The sequence below is a fragment of the Kogia breviceps genome, chromosome 14, assembly GCF_026419965.1.
Source record: "Kogia breviceps isolate mKogBre1 chromosome 14, mKogBre1 haplotype 1, whole genome shotgun sequence".
Taxonomy (NCBI): domain Eukaryota; kingdom Metazoa; phylum Chordata; class Mammalia; order Artiodactyla; family Physeteridae; genus Kogia; species Kogia breviceps.
In genome coordinates, this window is record NC_081323.1 from 7853656 (window position 1) to 7875358 (window position 21703).

The window sequence follows — 21703 nt, forward strand, 5'->3', positions numbered from 1 at the left end:
ACAGGTATGTGTTGATGTCAACCAAGTTTTAAAGAACCAGCACTGCTTTCTTCTGCAATCCGGGACTTTCTCCACTGGACATGAAAAAACAATTTACATGAAAAAACAATTTCTCTGAAATAGGAATTTTCTTGCTGGCTATTATGAGACTAACGACTGCCTGCACTTCTAAGTATCTATTTGGAGTTTATAAAGCAAAATGACGCTAAGCTCATGTGAAAACCTAGCAAATGTGAAATAATTTTCCTTTCTGCTTAAGCACACCTGCAGAGACAGAAAGAAAAGAAAACACAGCCGGGGGTGGGGGGTGGGCAGATAACTCAATAGCTGACAAAACAATAGGATTTAGCATTTCTCGAGCACCTACTATGTGTTAAGCATGGTGCCAGAAGAAAGGCACACAGTGGTGAACTGAATGGTTCTTCTGTTTGGGGCTTTTCATTTATTTATTTTACCACCATTAAGGCGTAAAACAACATTTGCTCCACACAGCTGCACATATACTGATCCCACCCACCTCCGTTTTGGAGATATTCCCATTTAAGAAACATTTCCAATATTCTGAGATATTCCTGGTTTAAGAAAAGGTGATGTAATATAGCATGTTGTATATGAAGGTACATAGTTAAGGCCAAAATCAGAAAATCTGGGTCTGACTTTCACATAACCCTATGATAAGGTCTGTGACACAGGGCAAATTATAGAACTCTCTAAATTTTAACTTTATTTATTCATTTATTTTTTTGCCATTGGGCTGAAATGGGAAATTCTACGTAAAATGTCTAGCTTAGTGCCTGGTTTATCATAAGCCCTAGAAAGCTTTATATTTGTACACTAAGTAACATATGGTATATAAGATATAGTGTCTATTACATATAGTATATATTCTATAGCATATGCAATAGAATATATACTATATAGTGTATATATAGATATAATACATTATGTATGAATTATATAAATATATAACTATTACTTTTATTAACATTAACAGTCATTAACGTTTAATCAAGACAAATCTGAAATGACGGAGTTCAATCTCAAGTCGGCCTGCAAAAGGTTTTCAAAAAACCAGCTAAAAGTTTACAGTAAACTTACGAGAGAAGGATTTGACACCAGGGTCAAAATGACGCAGTCACGTGACCGAAAACCCTCAGAGGAAACAGAACTTCCCTCACCTCCTCCTTGGTTGGCGGTCGTTTTTGTACTGGATCAGAACGAAAGAATACGAACCACTTCAAAACAATCAGCAAAATCTCCAACTTCTCTTCCTCGGTTAGTACAGAGAGGTCTACCCTTGCCAGGCACGAGGACTCTAGGAAGTGTGTGTGTGTGTGTGTGTGTGTGTGTGTGGTGTGTGTGTGTGTGGTGTGTGTGTGTGTGTGTGTGGTGTGTGTTCCCTCCCGCGCTTGCTTAAGATGGACTTTGTAGGGATGGATGGGGATGGTAGGGGCCGCGGTTCGAAGGTGCAGGTGCCTAGCTTTTGCACAAGGTGGTCGGTGTCCAAATGGAGGGGGGGGCAGGTGCCCAGTCTCAACCCCAAGCCCTGCTTTTGCCTCTCATTTCATAACCAGCTAAAATGGCAACGTCACGTGGCGTCCTGACGGGGGACTACGTTGTAGGCGCTTTACCTGCACTCACTCATTACATCTTCATAACAACCAGATGGAGCAGCTAGGGAGAAAACTCCAAATTCAGCGGCTCCTCCTCGCCCAAGTTAAGACCCTAAGGTGAAATCCCCTCTTCGGGTGCCTTTCACTAAGACTCAAACCCTCCGCACCTTGTGCAGAAAGCCAACCTTCCTCCAAAAACACCTCCGTCCCGGCTGGCAAAAAAACTGGATTCGGGCAACGCGCGGGCTCTCGGGCTCCGGCAGCCTCCCCGGGGCGGTACTCGGAGACCTCGCCAGCGCGGCGGCGCGATTGTGCAAGCGCGGCGCTGCAGTTCCCGGCCGCCGGGGGAGGGCGGGGAGGCGCGCTCGGCGCACGCCCGGTGAACTCCGGTGTGCCTCCCCTGGGGGATTATCTCCAGGGTGGAGTCCGCGGCGTTCCCGCCCGGAGAGCCGCGCTCCGGTCACCCGAGGCGCGGCGCCCTCGCTCACCTCGCTGACTCCGTGCTACTTCCATGCACTGCCCCCCCCCCGCAAACCCGGGTCCCGCGTCCCTCCGGGCCTGGCCAGCCGTAACCCACTCCGCCCCACTTAGCGTGCTCATTGGCCACCCAGGGCCTGCCCGGTCTCCATAAATACATGGTCCCCGGGCATGGAGCATGGACAGGGACAGGAGGCAAGCGCAGCGCCAGCAGCATCTCTCCTACCTTCCTAGACACCTCCACTTCGCTACTCCAGAGCTGGAAGTCAGACCTGCAACCAGCAGGCGGACTCACGTCCTTTCCTTTCCTCTTCCAAGAGCCACCCAACTCCCGGCTGCGCGCTCCTCCAGCCCCTGCGGCCAGCGCTCGGCGGGCATCCGCTCCCTGAGGCTGCCGCGCGGCGCAGCTCCAGCATCCTCGCCGAGTTCCCTTCTGCTCCCTGTCCGTCTTCCGCCCCCTCCATCACACCTGCTCCCCCTCTTTGCCTCTCTTCCGCACAATCGTCAAGCCCCCAGCTCTCGCCGGCGCCTCTTTAGCAACCTCGCCCTTCCCAGCCCCCGCACATTCCCAAACGCCCGGTCTCCCCCGCTGCCATGAGCTCCCCCATCGGCAAGAGCCGCTCCCTTGCCGCCTTCCTACAGGAGCTGCGCAGCCTGGGGCAGCCCCCCAGACCCGTGACATCTACGGCGTGCGGGCCCCGTCGGCCGCGGGAGGTGCCCCTCTGCCCCATGATGGAACAGGGCGAGGCGCAAGACGCGGCCGCCCTGCCCGGTCCCACCAAGTGGCCACTGCTGGGCAGTCTGCTGGAGATTCTCTGGAAAGGAGGGCTCAAGAAACAGCACGACACGCTGGTAACTGCCTCGTCGCGCCCCCGGTTCCCGCTCTGCTCCCCGCCTTGCTCTCCAAACCCTCCCCGAGGCGCGCGGTTCGGGCGCACGGTGCGCTCGGGTGTGTGTCCGGGCTGCAGCGGTCCCCCGGAGCAAGGAGGCGGGAGAAGCGCTCTTGGGACTGCAGGGGATGCGCGCTTACTTCGCACCCCGCCCGGCCCGCTGCAGGCGGAGTACCACAAGAAGTATGGCAAGATTTTCCGCATGAAGTTGGGTTCCTTCGACTCGGTGCACTTGGGCTCGCCGTGTCTCCTGGAAGCGCTCTACCGCACGGAGAGCGCGTACCCCCAGCGGCTGGAGATCAAACCGTGGAAGGCCTATCGCGACTATCGCGAGGAGGGCTACGGACTGCTGATCTTGTGAGTCCAGGAAGCAGGATGGGGTTCGGCGGCTGGAAATTGGGAAGGGACGGGAATTAGGGTTCCCTGGGGTTGGGCCCTTCTCATGCAGGGAGAACACGGAAGCCCCTACCTGCTGCCGTCACGGGCTCTTGCGTGCACTGGGTGGAGGGACGTCTGGGCTGAGTACGCAACACTTGTGTTCTTTCTGGCAACTGGGCCGGCCAGGCCTTTCCGTCAAAGAAATGTCAAAAAAAAGTTACGCGAATTATGATGCTCGGACTCTTGGGTGGAATGAGATTGTCAAGTTAGCGTGCCAGGCAAACATGTTCTACAAACAAAATTATCCCTTAAAATTCTGCGACCCCCTCCCCCACCCGTAGGTCAAACGCCAGAAGTTAACTCCTTTTGCTTTTGACAATGACCTTCCTTTGTAAAGGAAACTGCGGGAATTAGGAGACAGACCTACTTGGAAAGCTGGCATGGAGGGGTGTGGAGGTTGCATTTTAGAAATACTCCAATGTGATATGCTTCCTTAGCTTTTACATTGTTAGCATTTAATACGTTAGCTTTTTACCCCCAAATTATAATGCCTAATAGTTGCATTTTTCAGGATATATATAATTACTGGATTTATTCATTTATTTATTTATGGCTACATTGGGTCTTCCTTGCTGCACACTCGGGCTTTTTCTAGGTGTGGCTAGCGGGCTCACGGGCTCTAGAGCGCAGGCTCAGTAATTGCGGCACACGGGCTTAGTTGCTCTGCAGCATGTAGGCTCTTCTTGGACTAGGGATCGAACCCATGTCCCCTGCATTGGCAGGCAGATTCTTAACCTCTGAGCCACCAGGGAAGTCCCTAATTTCTGGGATTAAAAACGGTATTAATGTATGATGCATCACAGGCAGCGTGGTCATCTATAGAGCAAGTGCAAAAGGGTTCATGACGAGAACAGGCTTTTTACAGCTCCGGTGAATCTGACTGTTATTTGAAGGCAATGGCAAAATTCTAAATTCGAGGTGTTCTGTGAATGTGCCTTTCAACCCAATTCAATAGATTGAAAGAAGACAAGATTTTTTTCCTCAAACAGATCTGAGTTGCTGGTGAAGTGGGTGTTCACGTGCCCACTCTTACTGCTGGAAACAGACCACTGGCCTCCCAGTTTAACCCCAGCGAGGGCACATCAAAAAGTTCTGAACCCACATATCTGGACTTGATCTTTCTGTGCAATCTTTGGCTCAAGGGAAAAGTGGTTATTCATCGTGTATTGTCAAACCAGCCCCGAATATTCCAGTACCAATGATTCTCTGCCTGTTTCTTGGCACGATTCTGTGTTCCTTTGATTATGTAGTTCATGAAGTCAGAGAACTGGAGGTGTCTCTGCTTCTTCGTTCTTTTCCTTTCCGTTTGCTCTAAATATAATCCTGCTTCTCTCCCAGGGAAGGAGAAGACTGGCAGAGGGTCAGGAGTGCCTTTCAAAAGAAACTAATGAAACCAGTGGAAATTATGAAGCTGGACAACAAAATCAATGAGGTTTGCAGGATGGGGTTCGCTTTCCTGGTTCTCCTGGGGCTCGAGGGATTTAGTGGCGCTTCAAGCCACAGCTACAAAGCACAGAAGAAAAGGCAGGCAATTTGGATGATTCAGGAGCCTTCCTTTTCTCCTCATTCCTCTCCACATCCTCCTCCTCCAAAACCCTATTCCTCCCTCCTTCACTCCCTTTTAAAGTAGTATTACGATAAGGGAGCAGTTCCAAGCATAGACTTTGACATTCTACAGTCTTGGTTTTGAACGTCACCCCACCCCCACCAGCTATGTAACCTGACTGTACCATTTAACTTGCTCACCTTCCCAGTCTATAAACTGGGAGTAACAATTCCCACTCCATAGGTTACTGTGAGGATTAAATGAGTTAACACTATAAACGTCCTAGGTAGTGACAGCTGAGCTGGGTTTTTTAGGATGAGTAGGAGTCTGCAAGCCAGAGGAGGTGGGAAAAGGCATTCAGGCAGAGAGCATCGCCTGCTGAAAATATGGAGGCATGAGATGGTGTGTTCAGAGAACAGTACATTTAGTGCAGCTGAAGTGAAGCTTTCTCTGAAATGATGCTGGGCAGACGGCAGGTCTTTACAATATTTTTGTGCCACGCTAAGGTATTTAGATGTTATCCTTTAGCTGGCAGGGCCCCAAAGGGTGAAGGATTTAAACATGTAGAGAATTCTTTTTACTCCTGTTCACTCTGGGTATTTATTTTGAACTGGACCCACATAGGATCATATAGGTGAAAGACTGCAAATTCAGAAGCTTCCAGGGGCCAGGTGATTAATATAAATGTATAAGGCAGGCCCAATAGGGATTTTAGCAAGCGGAATAGTGCATGCCCTTTCTAGAGGGGACAGCTGCCCCAGCTCTGGCAAATGCCTGCCACATGGAAATGTAGACCCAGTGTCACCAGATCTAGTAAGTATTATTATTTTTTGATGACTAACGGAAAATTCATATGTTCATACGAAATCTCTGGATTTTTTGATGGTAACAAATTCAAAGTACTTTTTAATATGCTATGTGGACAAACTAAACATGCCCATTAGTTGCACCTGTGGATTTTGTAGTCACATATACCCTATTTCAGACCCCAGCAGAGCCACTATTATGTGTCCAAGGGAGAGTGCCTTAGCTACTCTCTAAGCCTCAGTTTTCTCATCTGTTACCTAGGAAATGGGAGTAATGACAGTACTTTCTACCTCATGAGGTTATTTGAGGATCAGCTAAGGTAATACACTTTGTACCGTGCCTGGTTCTATACAAGCCTCATTAAATGCAAAGCATTAGTCATCTAAAACCCTGATTGTGGAAACTGGCCTCTAGGGGCCGTATACGACTTGCCCAAGGTGACAGAGCTATTTAGTAAAGGCACTGCGTCCAGAACTTACAGTTCCCTGGCTCTAAGCTTAACATGCTTAATACAACACCAACCAGTAAGGAGACGTCTGCCTGCCCAGCTATGGAAGTGGCAAACCTCAGGGCAGCCAGAGTCCTTGAGACGTTGTCCCCACAGAGACACTGGGCTGATTCCTCTGTGGTTTATTCTCCATTCTGATTAGAAGAAATGTTTTCCTTTTCTTAAATTTAGATCAAAAGCTGAAACCTAAGCTTCAGGGAGGCTGTAGGGAAAGCTCAGGAAATAACCCAGGACGAGGGTGTTGGGGCAGAAGATGAACTCCCAAGGAGAATATATAATTAGCGATGATTCAGAATGAGTAACATTATTATGGGCGGTGAATATACAAGGTAGCAAAACCTGAAACTAACTTACTGAGCTTGAAACTTTTGTTTTCCTTCAGTGACTGAAATGTGTCTTTGGTGATTTCTTTCTGTTAAGGTCTTGGCTGATTTTACAGGTAGAATAGGTGAGCTCTGTGACGAGCGAGGCTGCATTGAAGACTTGTACAGCGAGCTGAACAAATGGTCATTTGAAAGTAAGTTGTCTTCACATCTTGTTCATTTGATTTTGCAAGTGATTTTGAGGACAGACATGGCCCTGTGGACAACTCTTCTGTAATCATACACTATTGCTGAGTAGGAAAGGCCATAGCAACCCTCTTAATGCTTTCAGGCATTTAGGTGATGCTTTACCCTCTGGATTGTTTATGTAGTCATTCAGCAAACATACAACACCTGCTGTGTGCCAGGCACTCTACTAGGGACACAGCAGTGAACAAAACAGGCAACATCCTTGCTCACATGGAGCTCAGATTTTAGTAGGGGTGACAATCAACTAGTAAATATATTTTAATATATACTCTGCCAAGGAGTAAGGGAGTCAAGAAAGAATATAGGTTCCTAGGTGAGGCAAGTCTGCTTGGTAAGGAGACATTTGAGGTGAGACCTAAAGGAAGGCAAGGAGCAAGCCACCGGGGTATCTGTGGGAAGCCTCTTGGGACAGTGGAGACAGGAGGTGCAAATGTCCTGGGGTGAAAGCATGAACAATGTCTTTGGGGAGCTTCGAGGATACCGGTGTGAGTGGATTATGGGGGGAGGGGAGAGAGGAGCTGAGAAGGATTAAGCCGGGGCCTGAAAGTCCCCGCAAGAACGTTTACTTTGAGTCCGACGTTGAGCCGTGGAAAGTTCCAAACAGAAGGGAGCATGATCACTGTTTTCAAGGACCACGCTGGGAATAAAAGCAAAGCCCCGCCTTGATGTGCTCGCTGCCCAGTGGAGATGCAGGCAGGGAAACAAGGCAGTTGCAGTAGAATGGGGGGCACTTGACTGAGGGGGTTCAAGGCTGGGGGAGACTTCTAGTGGCTGCCTCAGCTGGGCATGGTCAGGGCCGCTTCATAGAGGTGGTACCGTCTCAGTTGAGGCCTGGGGCATGAGCAGGAGTTTCCCAGGTGAAAGTGAAGGAAGATGGAATGTTCCAGGCTGAAGGAACAGAGAGTGTTGTGTTGAGGAGAAAGAAGAATGTTCCGGGGTTCCAAGAGACTGGAGCATGTCCAGCAAGGGACGAGGCTGTCCAGGGAAGAGGATGGGAGGAAGCAGCCCACGTCAATCCTGTAACCCAGGGATGGGCGTCGGCTTTGAGCCCAGAGTCCCGGGAGCAATAGCAGAGTGATTTTGGCAGGAAGGTGCCAAGGTCCGATTTGCTGGAAGGATCACTCTTGACTGCTGATGTGAGGGCTTGGAGAGGGTGCCCCGGGACGGAGGCTTTTGTCCTGACCTGTCTCCCCCATCAGATAGACCTCGTCATAAAGTTACAGACTGTCACCTTAGCACATGAGAAAGCCCCTTGCCAATAAGAAATCCACAGAAGGTGTTAAGGGAAAGAGGGAATGATTGTAGAGGAGAAAAGAAGAGTAGTATGTTTTGGAGATCGTCCACTGGAAATACCCAAATTAAGGAGTATCAAATGCATTTCTTTGCAAGTCAAAGGAAACCTGACCATGGTGGTTGACAAACTATTGTCCAGCGTAATGAGAAGTCTTGAGGAAGCCAGTCCACAGCTGGCACTCAGTGATGTCCCTGGGACCCAAGCCTGTTCTGTCTTCCTTCTCATCCATCCTGAGCTAGTTGGCTTCTTGCAGAATGGCTCCTGCCCCTCCTGGCCTCACCCCTGCATTCTAGGCAAAAACAAGAAGAGGGAAGAGCTAAACCAGCCGTACTTTCCCCTTTATCAAGAAAGCAAGTGTCTCCCTTGAATCTCATTGGCCAGACCTGGGTCATGTGACTGCTTTGGCTGCTACAGGAAGCCTGGGAAATCAGGGAACAGAATTGTCTTAGGTCAATCCTGACTTATTGCCTGAGGACTGATACATTGACAGCCTAAATAAAATCGGGGTTCTCTTGGGGAAGAAATGGGGAAGAATGAGTATGGAGTAGGGCATTAACAATGGCTGCTACACATGATGTCAAGGGTAAACTCTGAGAAAATCAAGACATTACAGGAGAGATTCACTCATGTATAAAAATGGCTGCATCTTCACAGTGGCTTTTCTGATCAGGAGATTCTGCAGGGGATGAGTCATTGGACCTAGAAATAATTCTAGAAAGAGAGGAGAGTAATCAGGCCCCTTTCTCTCAGAGAATGTGCTTTTCCTCTGTTCTTCGAAAAGACCTCATTTTTATGGGAGACAGAATTGAACCTTTGGTAGCCAGCTAATCATAGACTCCAGTGTCGCTGTGAATGGGTAACAGTGTTGATTATTTTAAATAACAGGCATCTGCCTTGTGCTATATGAGAAGAGATTTGGGCTCCTTCAGAAGAATGCAGGTGATGAAGCTTTGAACTTCATCATGGCCATCAAAACAGTAAGCATCTCCTGGGTAGAGAACCTTTCCGTATAAAATGTTTACAGAACCTAACAAATATGCATCACAGTGTTTCCCAAGAGTGGCATCCACACATATTTTATTAAAGTAGTTAAGTGTTCATTTTAATATGTGTTGCATATTTTCATGAATGAATGTGCATATATGTACATATAATAAAAAAGCACATTCAGTTGTTGTCAGGCAAGGTGAAAGTAGGTATTTCCGTTAAAGGTCAGTTGATTAAAGTACTACTTCAAAGAGTCTGAAAATTTTCAGATTAAAATTTGGGGCATTGTTTAGGTTGTATGTAGAGATAGTAGACCCTGTGAAACTGGTTTTAGGAATGGCTGAAGTTGGGAAATTATTGGAAATGGAAATGGATATGAGATTTGTATCCTTTCTTCTTTTTTAATGTTTAGGTCATAAGATCAATTTTTTTATGAAACACATCCAGTGGAAAAGCATCCCAAAGATGATTTTCATATGTCCCTGGAGGGTGGGGCTGGGGACTGGTGCTGAGAGCCCTGAGGCGTCCTTGGAATTCCGGCCTTTAGGGGAGCAAAGGGTGCAGTTGTTTAGAACGCTTCTCTCAAGGAGAGCAAGTTGGCTTTGAGAGAAAGAGAAACGGGGGTGAAAAGGCCCTTTGTGTTTCCCACAGATGATGAGCACGTTTGGGAGGATGATGGTTACGCCAGTCGAGCTGCACAAGAGCCTCAACACCAAGGTCTGGCAGGCGCACACTCTGGCCTGGGACACCATTTTCAAATCGGGTAACGTGGCCACGTGTGCCCAGCAACCCTGTCTCCGGAGCTGCTGCCGGAAGGTCTGGATGATCTTGGCCTCAGCACCCCATCCTTTGATGGAGTTGCTCCTCCGGATTCTTCTGGGCTTTGCAAACTCTTGAATTTGGGGATTGCCCTGGTGCAGATGGATTCTAGGAAAAGGCAGGAGGTAGTTTTCTGTAGTCTTCTTTGGGAGCTAGGAGTGGTTAAAAGCAAGAGCTTTGGAGTCAAAGATTCGTGGGTTCAAGTCCCAGCTCTGTCATTGGGTGTGGTGGCTTGGCCAAATGCACTCTTTTTCATCCTCAGTTGTCTCGCCTCTAAAATGGGTTAATAGTGGTAGTAGTAGTAGTATGTACCTCAGTACAACTGTTTTCAGTTCTAATATAGATAACTTAAAACCTGGCATATGATCTAGTGGGAACTGTCACTGTTTCCTGCCAAGAAAATATGTAATATAATTTCTGCAAAACCTAAAAAAAAGCCAAAACCTGGCATAGTCCAATATCTCAATGGATCAGAGCTATTTCTGCTACAGGATGAAGGGAATATTTGGTGCTAAGTATTGTTCTGAGTATACACACACACACTCATTTAATTCTCCCAGAAACCCTGTAAAGTAGGGTTTTCTGTTAGGCCTGAGTGATAGAACTGAGACACAAAATGAAGTAACTTTATCAAGATCGCATGCTAGGTAATGGCAAAACCAGGGCTGAAACCAGGCAGAAGATCCAACTCTAACCGCTGTGCCATTTATTGTCATCCTTTTTACCATCATCACCATGATTATTATTATGGTGGTGGCTTGTATGATGGATTGACGTGAGGGAGGTACATGCCTAGAATGTACTTCACAAACATCACCGTTATTGTCAGCATGCATGGGCACTGCATGTGTGTGTGTATGTGTGTGTTTATGTTTGATAACAATGGGGGAGGGGTTCTCCTCTCCTCTGAGGCCAGGATTTGGGAGCCAAATCCCACTGTGCCTGTATCAGTGACCATATCTGCTAGATGCTTGGATATGGGACCAAGTTCTGATTCTGAGAACGGACCCAAATGCCACCTCTGTCTCATGATGACCTCTCTCTCCCAAGCTCTAACCTCTTCCTACTCAAAATGTGACTGCAGATCCAGCAACAGCATCCCTTGGTAGCTTGTTAGAAATCAGACTTCCAGGCCCACCCCAGACTGTAGAATCAGAATCTGCATTTTAAGAAGATTCCCCGGGGGATTCTTGTACACGTTAATATTTGAAAAGCCCTGCTCCTGTGGGCATTGGTCAGTGCTTGCTGACTTAACAACAAGGCAGTATTAGCTTATCTAACAAATTGTCAGATTGCCTGCAAAGACCCTTTAGATGTTGCAAGGAGAATTTGATCCTGGGTTCCATTTCACTCTTTTCCTCCTAATTTTCAGTGGATTGCCTCTCCCTTTTTCTCTTCTCCAACAGTCAAATCTTGTGTCGACAACCGGTTAGAGAAATATTCTGAGCAGCCCAGCATGGATTTCATTAGCGATATTTATCACCACAATCAGCTTTCAAAGAAGGAATTGTATGCGGCTGTGACGGAGCTCCAGCTGGCTGCGGTGGAAACGGTAAGGGTGGGCCCGGTTTTAGTTTGCTAAATCAACGGGCTGTAAAGTCTTTTCCATGATGAATTTTACGTAGTCATTCAACTCACCTATTCCATAAGGATTAACTGAGCATTAGCTTAGCAGACATAAAAATTCTCATACTAGAAGTGTGCAGGAGACCCAGAGCACAGCCTTTGTGCTTAAACGTATGATAGAAAAATTCATGTGCTTTAGAGACAGAAATCTGGTTCAGGGTATAAGTGCCACGACAAATATGCAAAACGCGACAGGAATTAAGAAGCAGTAAAATCCTACACCACAGCAAGGTAGATAATCTAGGTTTTTAAAAACTGGATATATTTGAGGCTGTGCATGTTACCTCAAAGTGCCTAACTGTGGATGTTATTTAGTCTAAAAACATTGGAATACTCTCTGCAATTCCAATAATATTTTTTTCTGCTTAAAATTGTCAACAGGGGGAGTTTGGGAAACACTTGATTTCAATTTAAAGGAAACAGCTAATTTTAAATACCAAAATTCTGTCCCCAATATGGTTGATACTCCTAGTGGGTACACAATACAGCCAAACTCCAAACATAAATACTGACAAGTATTCAGGTGGGTTTCATCATCTTTGGTTCACTTTTTGAGCTATCACTGCACTGATGATACTAATATTCCTCACAGTCCCAACACCTCATACATGTATCATCTCTAAGAAAAATGTATACCAGGTCATTTCTGTTCCATGTTTCCCCCTTTCTGTAGTGTTTCTGGTCTGAACAAAAAGTAGGGTTTTCTACATCAGGGAATAGCAAGGTTCTCATTTCTCCTCATGCTCCAGAAGGCTGTCAAAAGTGGAGACTTGGGGGCTTCCCTTCCCTGGTGGCGCAGTGGTTGAGAGTCCGCCTTCCAATGCGGGGGACGCGGGTTCGTGCCCCGGTCCGGGAAGATCCCACTAGCCGCGGAGCGGCTGGGCCCATGAGCCATGGCCGCTGCGCCTGCGCGTCCGGAGCCTGTGCTCCGCAACGGGAGAGGCCGCAACAGTGAGAGGCCTGGGTACCGAAAAAAAAAAAAAAAAAAAAAAAAAAAGTGGGGACTTGGACTTCCCTGGTGGCGCAGTGGTTGAGAATCTGCCTGCCAGTGGTTTTGTGCCCTGGTCCGGGAGGATCCCACATGCCGCGGAGCAACTGGGCCCGTGAGCCACAACTACTGAGCCTGCGCGTCTGGAGCCTGTGCTCCGCAACAAGAGAGGCCACGACAGTGAGAGGCCCATCCACCGCGATGAAGAGCGGCCCCCGCTCGCCGCAACTAGAGAGAGCCCTCGCGCAGAAACGAAGACCCAACACAGCCAAAAATAAAAATAAATAAATAAATAAATTTTTTTTTAAAGCGGGGACTTATGTCAACTCATTTTTCTGTTAAATCCCTAACCCCGAGAGGTTCCTTAGAGTGATGGAAATAAAGCTTAACCCATTATTCTTTTTTTTTTTTTTTTCAGCTGGAATGTGAGCTCCATGACAGTGATGACTTGATTTTGTCCCTGCTATTCCTAGGGTGTGAAATAGAAGTTGGCACATAGTAGGTGCTCAACAAATACTTGTTCAATAAATGAAAGAATTCAGGAATTATGGAGTGTCTGCTGTGTGCCAGGCACTGTTTCGGGTACTTGAGAGACCGCGATGAACCAGTTCCCCTCATGGAACTTAAGTGGTCTTGGGGCACAGATGATAGACATGTAAATAACTAATGAAATAGGATCACTTCAGATAGTGATCCAGGACCTGGAGGAAGCCATCAGGGTGAAGTCATAGAGAGGTAGGGGAGGTCGTCTGAGATGTCATCCTGGAGCTGACACTGGAATAACGAGAAGGAGCCAGCCAAGGGAAGAGCTGGTGGAAGACCACCGCAAGCAGAGGAAACAGCACATGTGGTCAGAGTTGACGGGGGAGAAGACGATGGGCCCTGTTAACCAGGAGCCTTTGTGAGGCATTTGGATTTACTGCACCTGCGATGGAAATCTCTTGGAGTGTTTTAAACAAGGGAGGAAATTAATCAGATTGATGTTTTGTAAAGTGGGCTCTGGCTGGTGGGTGGAGAATGGACCTAGCAGAGAAGAGAGTGGAAGCAGCAAGGCCAGCAATGAGATGTGTCTCCTCCGTGGAGGTCAAGCCGGGATACTTTGCACCCATGAGGTTTCCCGGGCTACTTCCCCTCCATTCAGCTCCTGCAGTTATCCTAAAAGGCCAGGGCTGTCTTACAGGGCTTTGGTGAAAGCTACAGTTATCTGCCTTTTGGAAACACTCTTTGGTACTTGTGGTAAGGGACCCACTTATACGGTTCAATCTGTTTCTTTTTTTAGTCCTGGCTATTCTGAAAGTCACATTTGGAAAATCAGAGAAATTTGAAAGTGTATCTAATTCGGTGGCTACGCCCTCTTCCTGTTTTGTAAATTGGACTCTTGTAATAATGACACCCACAGTTTATTTGCAGCTGAGGCTGACAGTCCTCTGACGGGAAGAAGGTTACTTGGAGGCATCTTCTTCCAAAAATAATAAATACCATTGGCTCCAAATTGTCCTGCGCTTGGCCCTTTTATGCGAGTGGCACATAGCCCTTAGCAAAAGCGTCTTCATGTCTGCAGAGAGGACACAATGGCCATTTTTATGGGACTATTTGGCTTAAATTAGACAAAAATAGGCCTAAAGACAAATACATCAGACTACCAGTGGTGAGTATTATGAAGCTAAAAGGTGCACTGGCTGTTTCTGCCAATATCTTTTCTCTTCTCGTGGCCTTTGGAAAGGAAATAAAGGATGCCACTTAAAAGGCCACGAGTCTTTGTCAGAAATTGTAGCTGGTTCTTTCAAATACTCAACTTGACGCTAGAATTTCTTCTTTTGGTGTTGGCCACCTCCTACCAGGGCTCTTTCCTTGAGGCTGAAACCCTGGGTACAGATAATGCCTTTTTATTTTTGTGGTAACTTTTGAGGGTGTGGCAAAAAAAATCTTTCTTTTAAATTCCAGGAATGCAACTTCTTGTGCATTTGCATTGCAAACATTTTTTTAAAAAGACTTATTAGCAACACTCTTAGGCTCTCCATCCCTCTCTCCCCACTCAATTTTCATATTATTTTTAATATTTATTATATTTTATTTATATTTCTATATTAAACAATTAACAATTATAATTATAATAAACTAGAAATAATATAATAAAGAAATAATATAAACAATTATAATAAGCAATTAACAAATTTCGAGATAATTATAGATTCACATGCAATTCGAAGAAAAAAAATAGAGAGGATTCCTTAATCCTTCAAGTTTCTCTCAGTGGTAACATATGCATAAGATAAACTGTCGCAACCCGGAAACTGATACTGTGGCACTCGCCCATCTGGCACTCGCCCATCCGACTCTCATTGGGCCAGTTCTACATGCCCTCATTTGTGTTCAGTTTTTGTACCAAACTATATTTTGCGTCCTAATGCAGCTGATTATTTAAAGAATTCTACCTTGATTCCCTCAGCAAATAAGCTATTATTCATTGATGTGTTTTATAAACTAAATCTGACTTTTCATACAGGGCTTTTGTTTGAAGCACAGCCAAGAAGGACATGTAAAAAAGCGTCACTCACACTGTTTTCATGACAAGGTGGTAGGCATCAACTGTGGTTCAGCTCATATTGGTTTTAAGGAAGTTTATTTGCAGAAAACTCAAGTGTATGTCCATTTGGCTTTCAGACAGCAAACAGCTTGATGTGGATTCTCTACAATTTATCTCGTAATCACCACGTGCAACAAAAGCTGCTTAAGGAAATTCAGAGTGTACTGCCTGAGAATCAGATGCCACGGGCAGAGGATTTGAGGAATATGCCATATTTAAAAGCCTGTCTGAAAGAATCTATGCGGTAAGAACACGTGCCTATGCCAATATGAATATGTCAGAAGGCTGTTCTCTCCAACAGATAATAAGGGGTGCCCTCCCACAGTTGATTCATAAACATTTACCAAGCTACCAAAAAAAAAAAAAAAAAAGAGCCTCTGGACCATATTCCTTTCCTATTACTCATTTCCTAAATCATTTGGGCAAATTCTATTAAATCTTGGAAAGTCAGAGTCTTGCCCTTTAAATCAGTAGTAATAGTACTCTACTGGACGCTATAAGCAATAATTAAGATTAGGGGCACGATGGAAGGATGTGAGATGAAAGCTCAGCAAGGAACCATATTATTATATGATAAGACATAGAGACACCTTTGTTTTTGAGCCTCTGTATAAAATGTTCTTTGAAAATTCTTTTTCTGGAAAACAAAGCTCACAATGTCTTAGGGTCCAGAGGAAATATCTTTAACTTCATGAAGGGTAGTTAGGAGAAACCGAGAACAAACAACAAGCTTGAGGGCGAAGCATGTCAATGTATACATTTGAATGTGTACGGGGAATGAAACCGAACAAACACTATTAACCAGGCTTGTACTTGGGGGTTTAACCAACACAGTAAGATAAAGAATATAAACAAGAGGTGTAAATGTTGGGAAGAAAGAGACAGAACTTCCTTGTAAAGAGTTGGGATCGTGTTCCTTTTTTGAGAACTCAGGCAGCAACTATTTATTTAACCAGAATCTGCATTCCCTTGAGCTAGAACTTGGTCCGTGCCCACTTTGACATCTCTGATTTTGTTTTTTCAGGCTTACCCCGAGTGTGCCATTTACAACTCGGACTCTTGACAAAGCAATGGTTCTGGGGGAATATGCTTTACCCAAAGGAGTAAGTAGAATTTGTACAGTCTGTACCTTTTCAAATATCCATCAGATCTCCCTAAACGTTTCTACTGGGAGAGCATTCATTTTGGAAATGTGTAGATTGCAGTATATAGTTGATGTGTTGTGTAGTCTAGCATTAGGAATCATGGTTATGGAGACAGACCTGGATTCAAGTATAGCCTTGAGTGAGTTACATAACCTCTGTGAGCCTCAGTTTTCTCATCTGTAAAATGGGAATAATAAAACCTACCACATGGGATTGTTGTGAGAATGTGATGTAAAATTTTAAAGTTCATGACCTATTTATTGTGCCAGTATCACCTGGCACATTTCAAGCACTCAATACATGTTGGCATTCATCATTATTATACATTTGTGGGTTACTTTCACATTTGTAAGGTGATGGCTTTTGTAAATTTTGCTATTCAAACGTTTTTTTTAAGCCCTCTGTGTTTCTGTGTGTTTTTAGACAGTATTGATGCTAAATACCCATGTGTTGGGGTCCAATGAAGAAAATTTTGAAGATTCAAGTCAGTTTAGACCTGAACGATGGCTTCAAGACAAGAAAAAGATCAACCCTTTTGCCCATCTTCCATTTGGCATTGGGAAAAGAATGTGCATTGGTCGCCGATTAGCCGAGCTGCAGCTCCACTTGGCTGTCTGCTGGGTAAGACCCTGATGGGATTTCTGCAGCTGTATTCTGGGCTATTCCTCAAGGCAAGAGAAGAGGGGTGATTCTGCTTTTTTGTGCTTCTGTGTTCCAGATCGTCCGCAAATATGACATCGTGGCCACGGACAAGGAGCCTGTGGAGATGCTGCACTTGGGCATCATGGTACCCAGCCGACAGCTCCCCGTCGCTTTCTACCAGAGATAGGAGGCCTCAGGTGAGCATCTGGGGTGTGGAGAATGGCCAAGAGGTGAGCCGAGCTTGGAAGTCAACCATACTTGGCTTGGAGTCCCTGCTCACTGTTGGTTCACTGGGTGACCCTGAACAGTTGCTTAACCTTTCTGCCTTCACTTTTTTTTTTTTTCATTTGTAAAATGGGGACCAGTATAGTATGCATCCAGAAAGATGATAAGAATACAAAATACCTAGCCCAGAGCCTAGCATCAGCTAAGTGCTCCAAAATGCAAGCTGCTTGTCATGGTTTTTGCATGTGAATATCGGGGTAGGGGCAAACTTTTTCCGTAAAGGACCAGTTGGCAAATATTTTAGGTTTTGCAGGACATAAGGTCTCTCTCACATCCACTTTACTCCACCTCAGTGCAGCCTGAGACAACTGGTCAATGAATAGGGGTGACTCTTGTATTAGTTTTCTATTGTTGCCATAACAAATTACTAAAACAAATTACTTACAGATTACTAAAACTTGTATTAAATAGCACATATTTATTATTTTATCATTCTATAGGTCAGAAATTCAACACAGCTCTTGCCAGGATAGAATCAAGTGGTCATTTGGCAGGGCTGTGTTCCTTTCTGGAAGCTCTAGGGGAGGATCTGTTCCCTTACACATTTCAGTTGTTGGCAGAATTTAGTTTCTTATGGCTGTGAGACTGAGGTTTCTGTTTTCTTGCATCAACTAAGTGTTATTCTCAGCTCCTAGAGGCCACCATTCCTTGGTTCATGACCTCTTCCTCCATCTTCAAAGCCAACTAGCCTCCAGGCTTCAACTCCCTCATCCTTCTTCTGTTGCATCTCTCAGGCAGGATATCATTCAGGATAATCTCCCCATTTCGAGGTCCGTAACCTTAATCACACCTGCAACGCTCCCTTTGCAATGCAAGGTAATATATTCACAGGTTCTGGGGATTAAGGACTAAGCTTTCTTTGAGGGCCATGGCTCTGCCTACCAGTACTACATTTCAATGAATCTTTATTCGTAAAAGGAGGTGGTAGTACTTATTGGAACACAGGGTCTTGATTTACAGACCCCGGCATAGAAGAGGAGATATTTACCAGCCTGTATTAAATACAATGTAATACTTTTTCTGCGCCGTACCATTTATTACCTTTCCTGACAGTGTGGGTATTCTCATCCCAACTTCATAATTTTTGCCATATTCATATATCAGCTATTTAATTGCTGCTTAATTATTTCCTTTAAATTAACACAGGCCTAATAGTATACTTTAGCCTTATTTCTAATTTCCTTGATGAAATGGCGTTTTTTAAGTCTAGTTATTTCCCCCTAATCCACAATAAAATGAATTTTCAACTACTGAAGTGATAAAAAGTTAGCCTGAGAAATCTCTAGTATTATCAGATGTGGAAATATGACGTTTCTGACACATAGCTTTATAGAATTAGGTGTCAGTGGTAAAACTCGGTCTCGATCACTCTTCCCTTTCAACGACATCACCTAGAATTTGCCTAGAACTAGCTGCTATTTGCTAACTGCAAGTTAAGGGTATCTGCTGATAGGTGGATTATTTCGGGAAACATGCAATTACAGATGAAATTTCTGAATGAGGCCCGGTGAATTCTTCCCTCCGTGTCTGGTATCATTAGGCAATTGTCAGATTCTGAACATGCCAACAAACAGAGTTGAATCAAGTAGGATAACGAAGGAATTCTAGCTTAATTGCGAAACTTCCGGTCTTCAGATAGGACGGTGTGCACAGTTCTCTTGGTGAAACACAAGAGCCCAGGGCACTACTGTTTTTAGCATTTATTTTTTTGCTAATAATTCCTCGTGTTTAACTCTACTGCTCTGATGTATAATTGGGGTATACTTTATTTTCCAGATTTTTTTTTTTTTTTTTAACCAAGACCACAAGCAGCAATTTTTACCCCTTTGCAAGAATGAGGCTTTGGGCTTCTGCATGACAGGAAAGCAAACGTCAAAAACCTGAGCATGAAACAGCATGTAAAGAACATTTAGTCCCAGGTGTTTATACTCTTTCTTCTGTACAATTGTTCTGGAAGCTGTACTGTCTCTGTAGCTGATGGTATTTATTAAGCTGGTATCTGGCTCAGGAAAGCAGATTGTTGGAATACCAGGCACTCTACAGGGTATACCGCCTGCTCACACGTCACTTACCCATAACTGACATCAGCACCATCCTGACTGACACAGAATGGCCCATCGTCCTGTTTCCTCTTGTATAGGGCAGTTGGGCACTGACCCGTTGGTCGGGTAAAAGTCACTAAATGTTTCTGTCCTAGCTTTACCAGATTCACTGCTGGAATCTTCACTTCTCAGAAGTTTACATTTCACAATGAAAGACCGACTATAGCTAGATTATTGGGGGCCCTGTGTAGTATGGATGACCCATTTGTTGTAACTCCATTTAATATATTTGGGGAAATACTGCTTAATAATAGAAGCCAAACTAAATGTTGGGTAAAGTTATCAGGTCCCTATGAAGCTGTTTTTTTTTTTTTCTTGTTTTGAAATAGAAACATTATTGGAAAATTAGAGAAAACCTCTATGTTAAGAAGTACTTTAATGAAGTCAAAACCTCCTGTCTAAGAATGCTTTAATGATTTACTGTGGCATCATTGTGTTAAAGGATCCTGAAATTATTTAGTTATGGCATTGAGTCTATTTAATCTATTAAGGACTGGATCAGTACTTTTAAAATTGTGTGTGTGTGTGTGTGTGTATTCTAATGGCAATTTACTTACATCATTTAAAAAAATATATATGGTATTTGATTTAGAAGTTTAGGGCAATGTTCTAAAGTTTAGTCATGGCTTAAAAATATTCAGTGACTTTCCCTGCCTTAATTTTCCCAGCTATGGATGGGTCAGTAGTAAAGTGTGTATACATTATAGATTAACTAGATAAACCATGTTATGTGACTTGAACTCCTTGGGAAAATATGGTTTCATAAGTGGAAAAGGCATATAGATTTAAGCAATACTTGTAAAACTCTTAAAAATTGTGTTTACATATAGTTTATTTGCACAGGTTTTTACTACTACTTTTCCTAAAAACATACTATATGTTTCTGTATATTTGATAAAGATTTCCCTTTTTAGGTTACCTATTTAGACTATTTCAGAAGTGTACATTTATATCTTTATTTTGAACAAATATGTGCACATCACCAAATAAGTATATGCTTTCTCACTGCTGTGAAATTCTTTTTAGAATTATAAATCCGCACGTGTTGTCAGATTTCATCTGTATATCTTCTTTGAATTCTCTAAAAGAATAAAAGTTTTCAAATATGTGAGATGTTTCCCCTTCATTGCATTTCATTTTTTAAAAAAAATTATTTAGGTTATTTATTTATTTATAGCTGTGTTGGGTCTTCGTTGCTGCGCGTGGGCTTTCTCTAGTTGGGGCGAGCGGGGGCTACTCTTTGTTGCGGTGCACAGGATTCTCATTGCGGTGGCTTTTCTTGTCGCAGAGTACAGGCTCTAGGTGTGTGGGCTTCAGTAGTTGTGGCATGCAGACTCAGCAGTTGTGGTGCACGGGCTTAGTTGCTCTGCAGCATGTGGGATCTTCATGGGCCAGGGCTTGAACCCGTGTCCCCTGCATTGGCAGGCTGATTCTTAACCACTGCGCCACCAGGGAAGCCCCTCCCCTTCACTGCATTTCTTACAACCAAAGGTAAACATTCAGACGTTGTCTCACTAGAAAATTCTCTCATGTGGCTAGTTTACAATATAACATTACAATAATATTTTACAGTAGTTTTACCAAAAGATGATCATTTGAATGGCAAAATAATTTTCCTTTTTTTGCTCCGTTTACTTCTATCTGCACCACCATCCCCTTCACTCTGGACCACAGCAGAAACTGCCAACTGATCTCTATTTTGCTTCCTTCTAGACTGTTCTTTGTCCATTGGCCATATCGGTCTTTTTAAAACCCAAGCCCAACGGTGTCCCAGCCCTGCTTCTGTGGCATCCATTGCTCTCACATAAAGATCCAATGCCTTAAGCTGGACTTCGGTGTCTTGTAAAGTACAGCCCACTCACCCACAGGCCCCAGCACATACGAGCCACCGGAGGCCTCTGCACTCTGGCCACACTGGCTTCTGTCAGTCTCTTCTATTCTTTAAACACTCTCTGCCCCCAAGTTTTTGCACCTGATGTCTTTCCTCCTGGAGCACTCTTTCTTCACCTGTTCATCTCTCCTATGCACCAATCAGAGCGCAGCTCAAGCTTCCTGGAGGATGTCTTCCTGGATGATCAAAATCCCCCAGAGGCTGAGGTCTCTCTCTCTCTCTCTCTCTCTCTCTCATATATCCTATTTGTTGGTCTCTGTTTGGAGGGGAGCCCTGATTGATACACTCACTCTAAAAATGTGCTAATACTGCTGGTGGGAATGTAAATTGATACAGCCACTATGGAGAACAGTATGGAGGTTCCTTAAAAAACTAAAAATAGAACTACCATACGACCCAGCATTCCCACTACTGGGCATATACCCTGAGAAAACCATAATTCAAAAAGAGTCATGTACCAAAATGTTCATTGCAGCTCTATTTACG

General features: G+C 44.6%; 1 protein-coding gene across 2 annotated transcripts; it reads left to right on the forward strand.

Moving 5' to 3' along the window:
• Window positions 1–1239: 1239 nt before the first annotated feature.
• CYP24A1 (cytochrome P450 family 24 subfamily A member 1) lies at window positions 1240–20435 on the forward strand. 2 transcript variants are annotated; one of them, XM_067014197.1, is made up of 13 exons: window positions 1240–1275; window positions 2325–2942; window positions 3147–3337; window positions 4757–4850; window positions 6700–6796; window positions 9031–9122; window positions 9784–9895; window positions 11358–11503; window positions 15230–15396; window positions 16177–16255; window positions 16721–16918; window positions 17016–17136; window positions 19001–20435. In XM_067014197.1, the coding sequence occupies exons 2-12, from the start codon at window positions 2685–2687 to the stop codon at window positions 17124–17126; spliced, it is 1545 nt and encodes a 514-aa protein (XP_066870298.1). In that variant the 5' UTR covers window positions 1240–1275; window positions 2325–2684; the 3' UTR covers window positions 17127–17136; window positions 19001–20435. The 2 variants fall into 2 exon arrangements, with proteins under 2 accessions (XP_066870298.1, XP_058894945.1); XM_059038962.2 differs by lacking the exon at window positions 1240–1275 and having other exon boundaries at window positions 1971–2942.
• Window positions 20436–21703: the final 1268 nt, after the last annotated feature.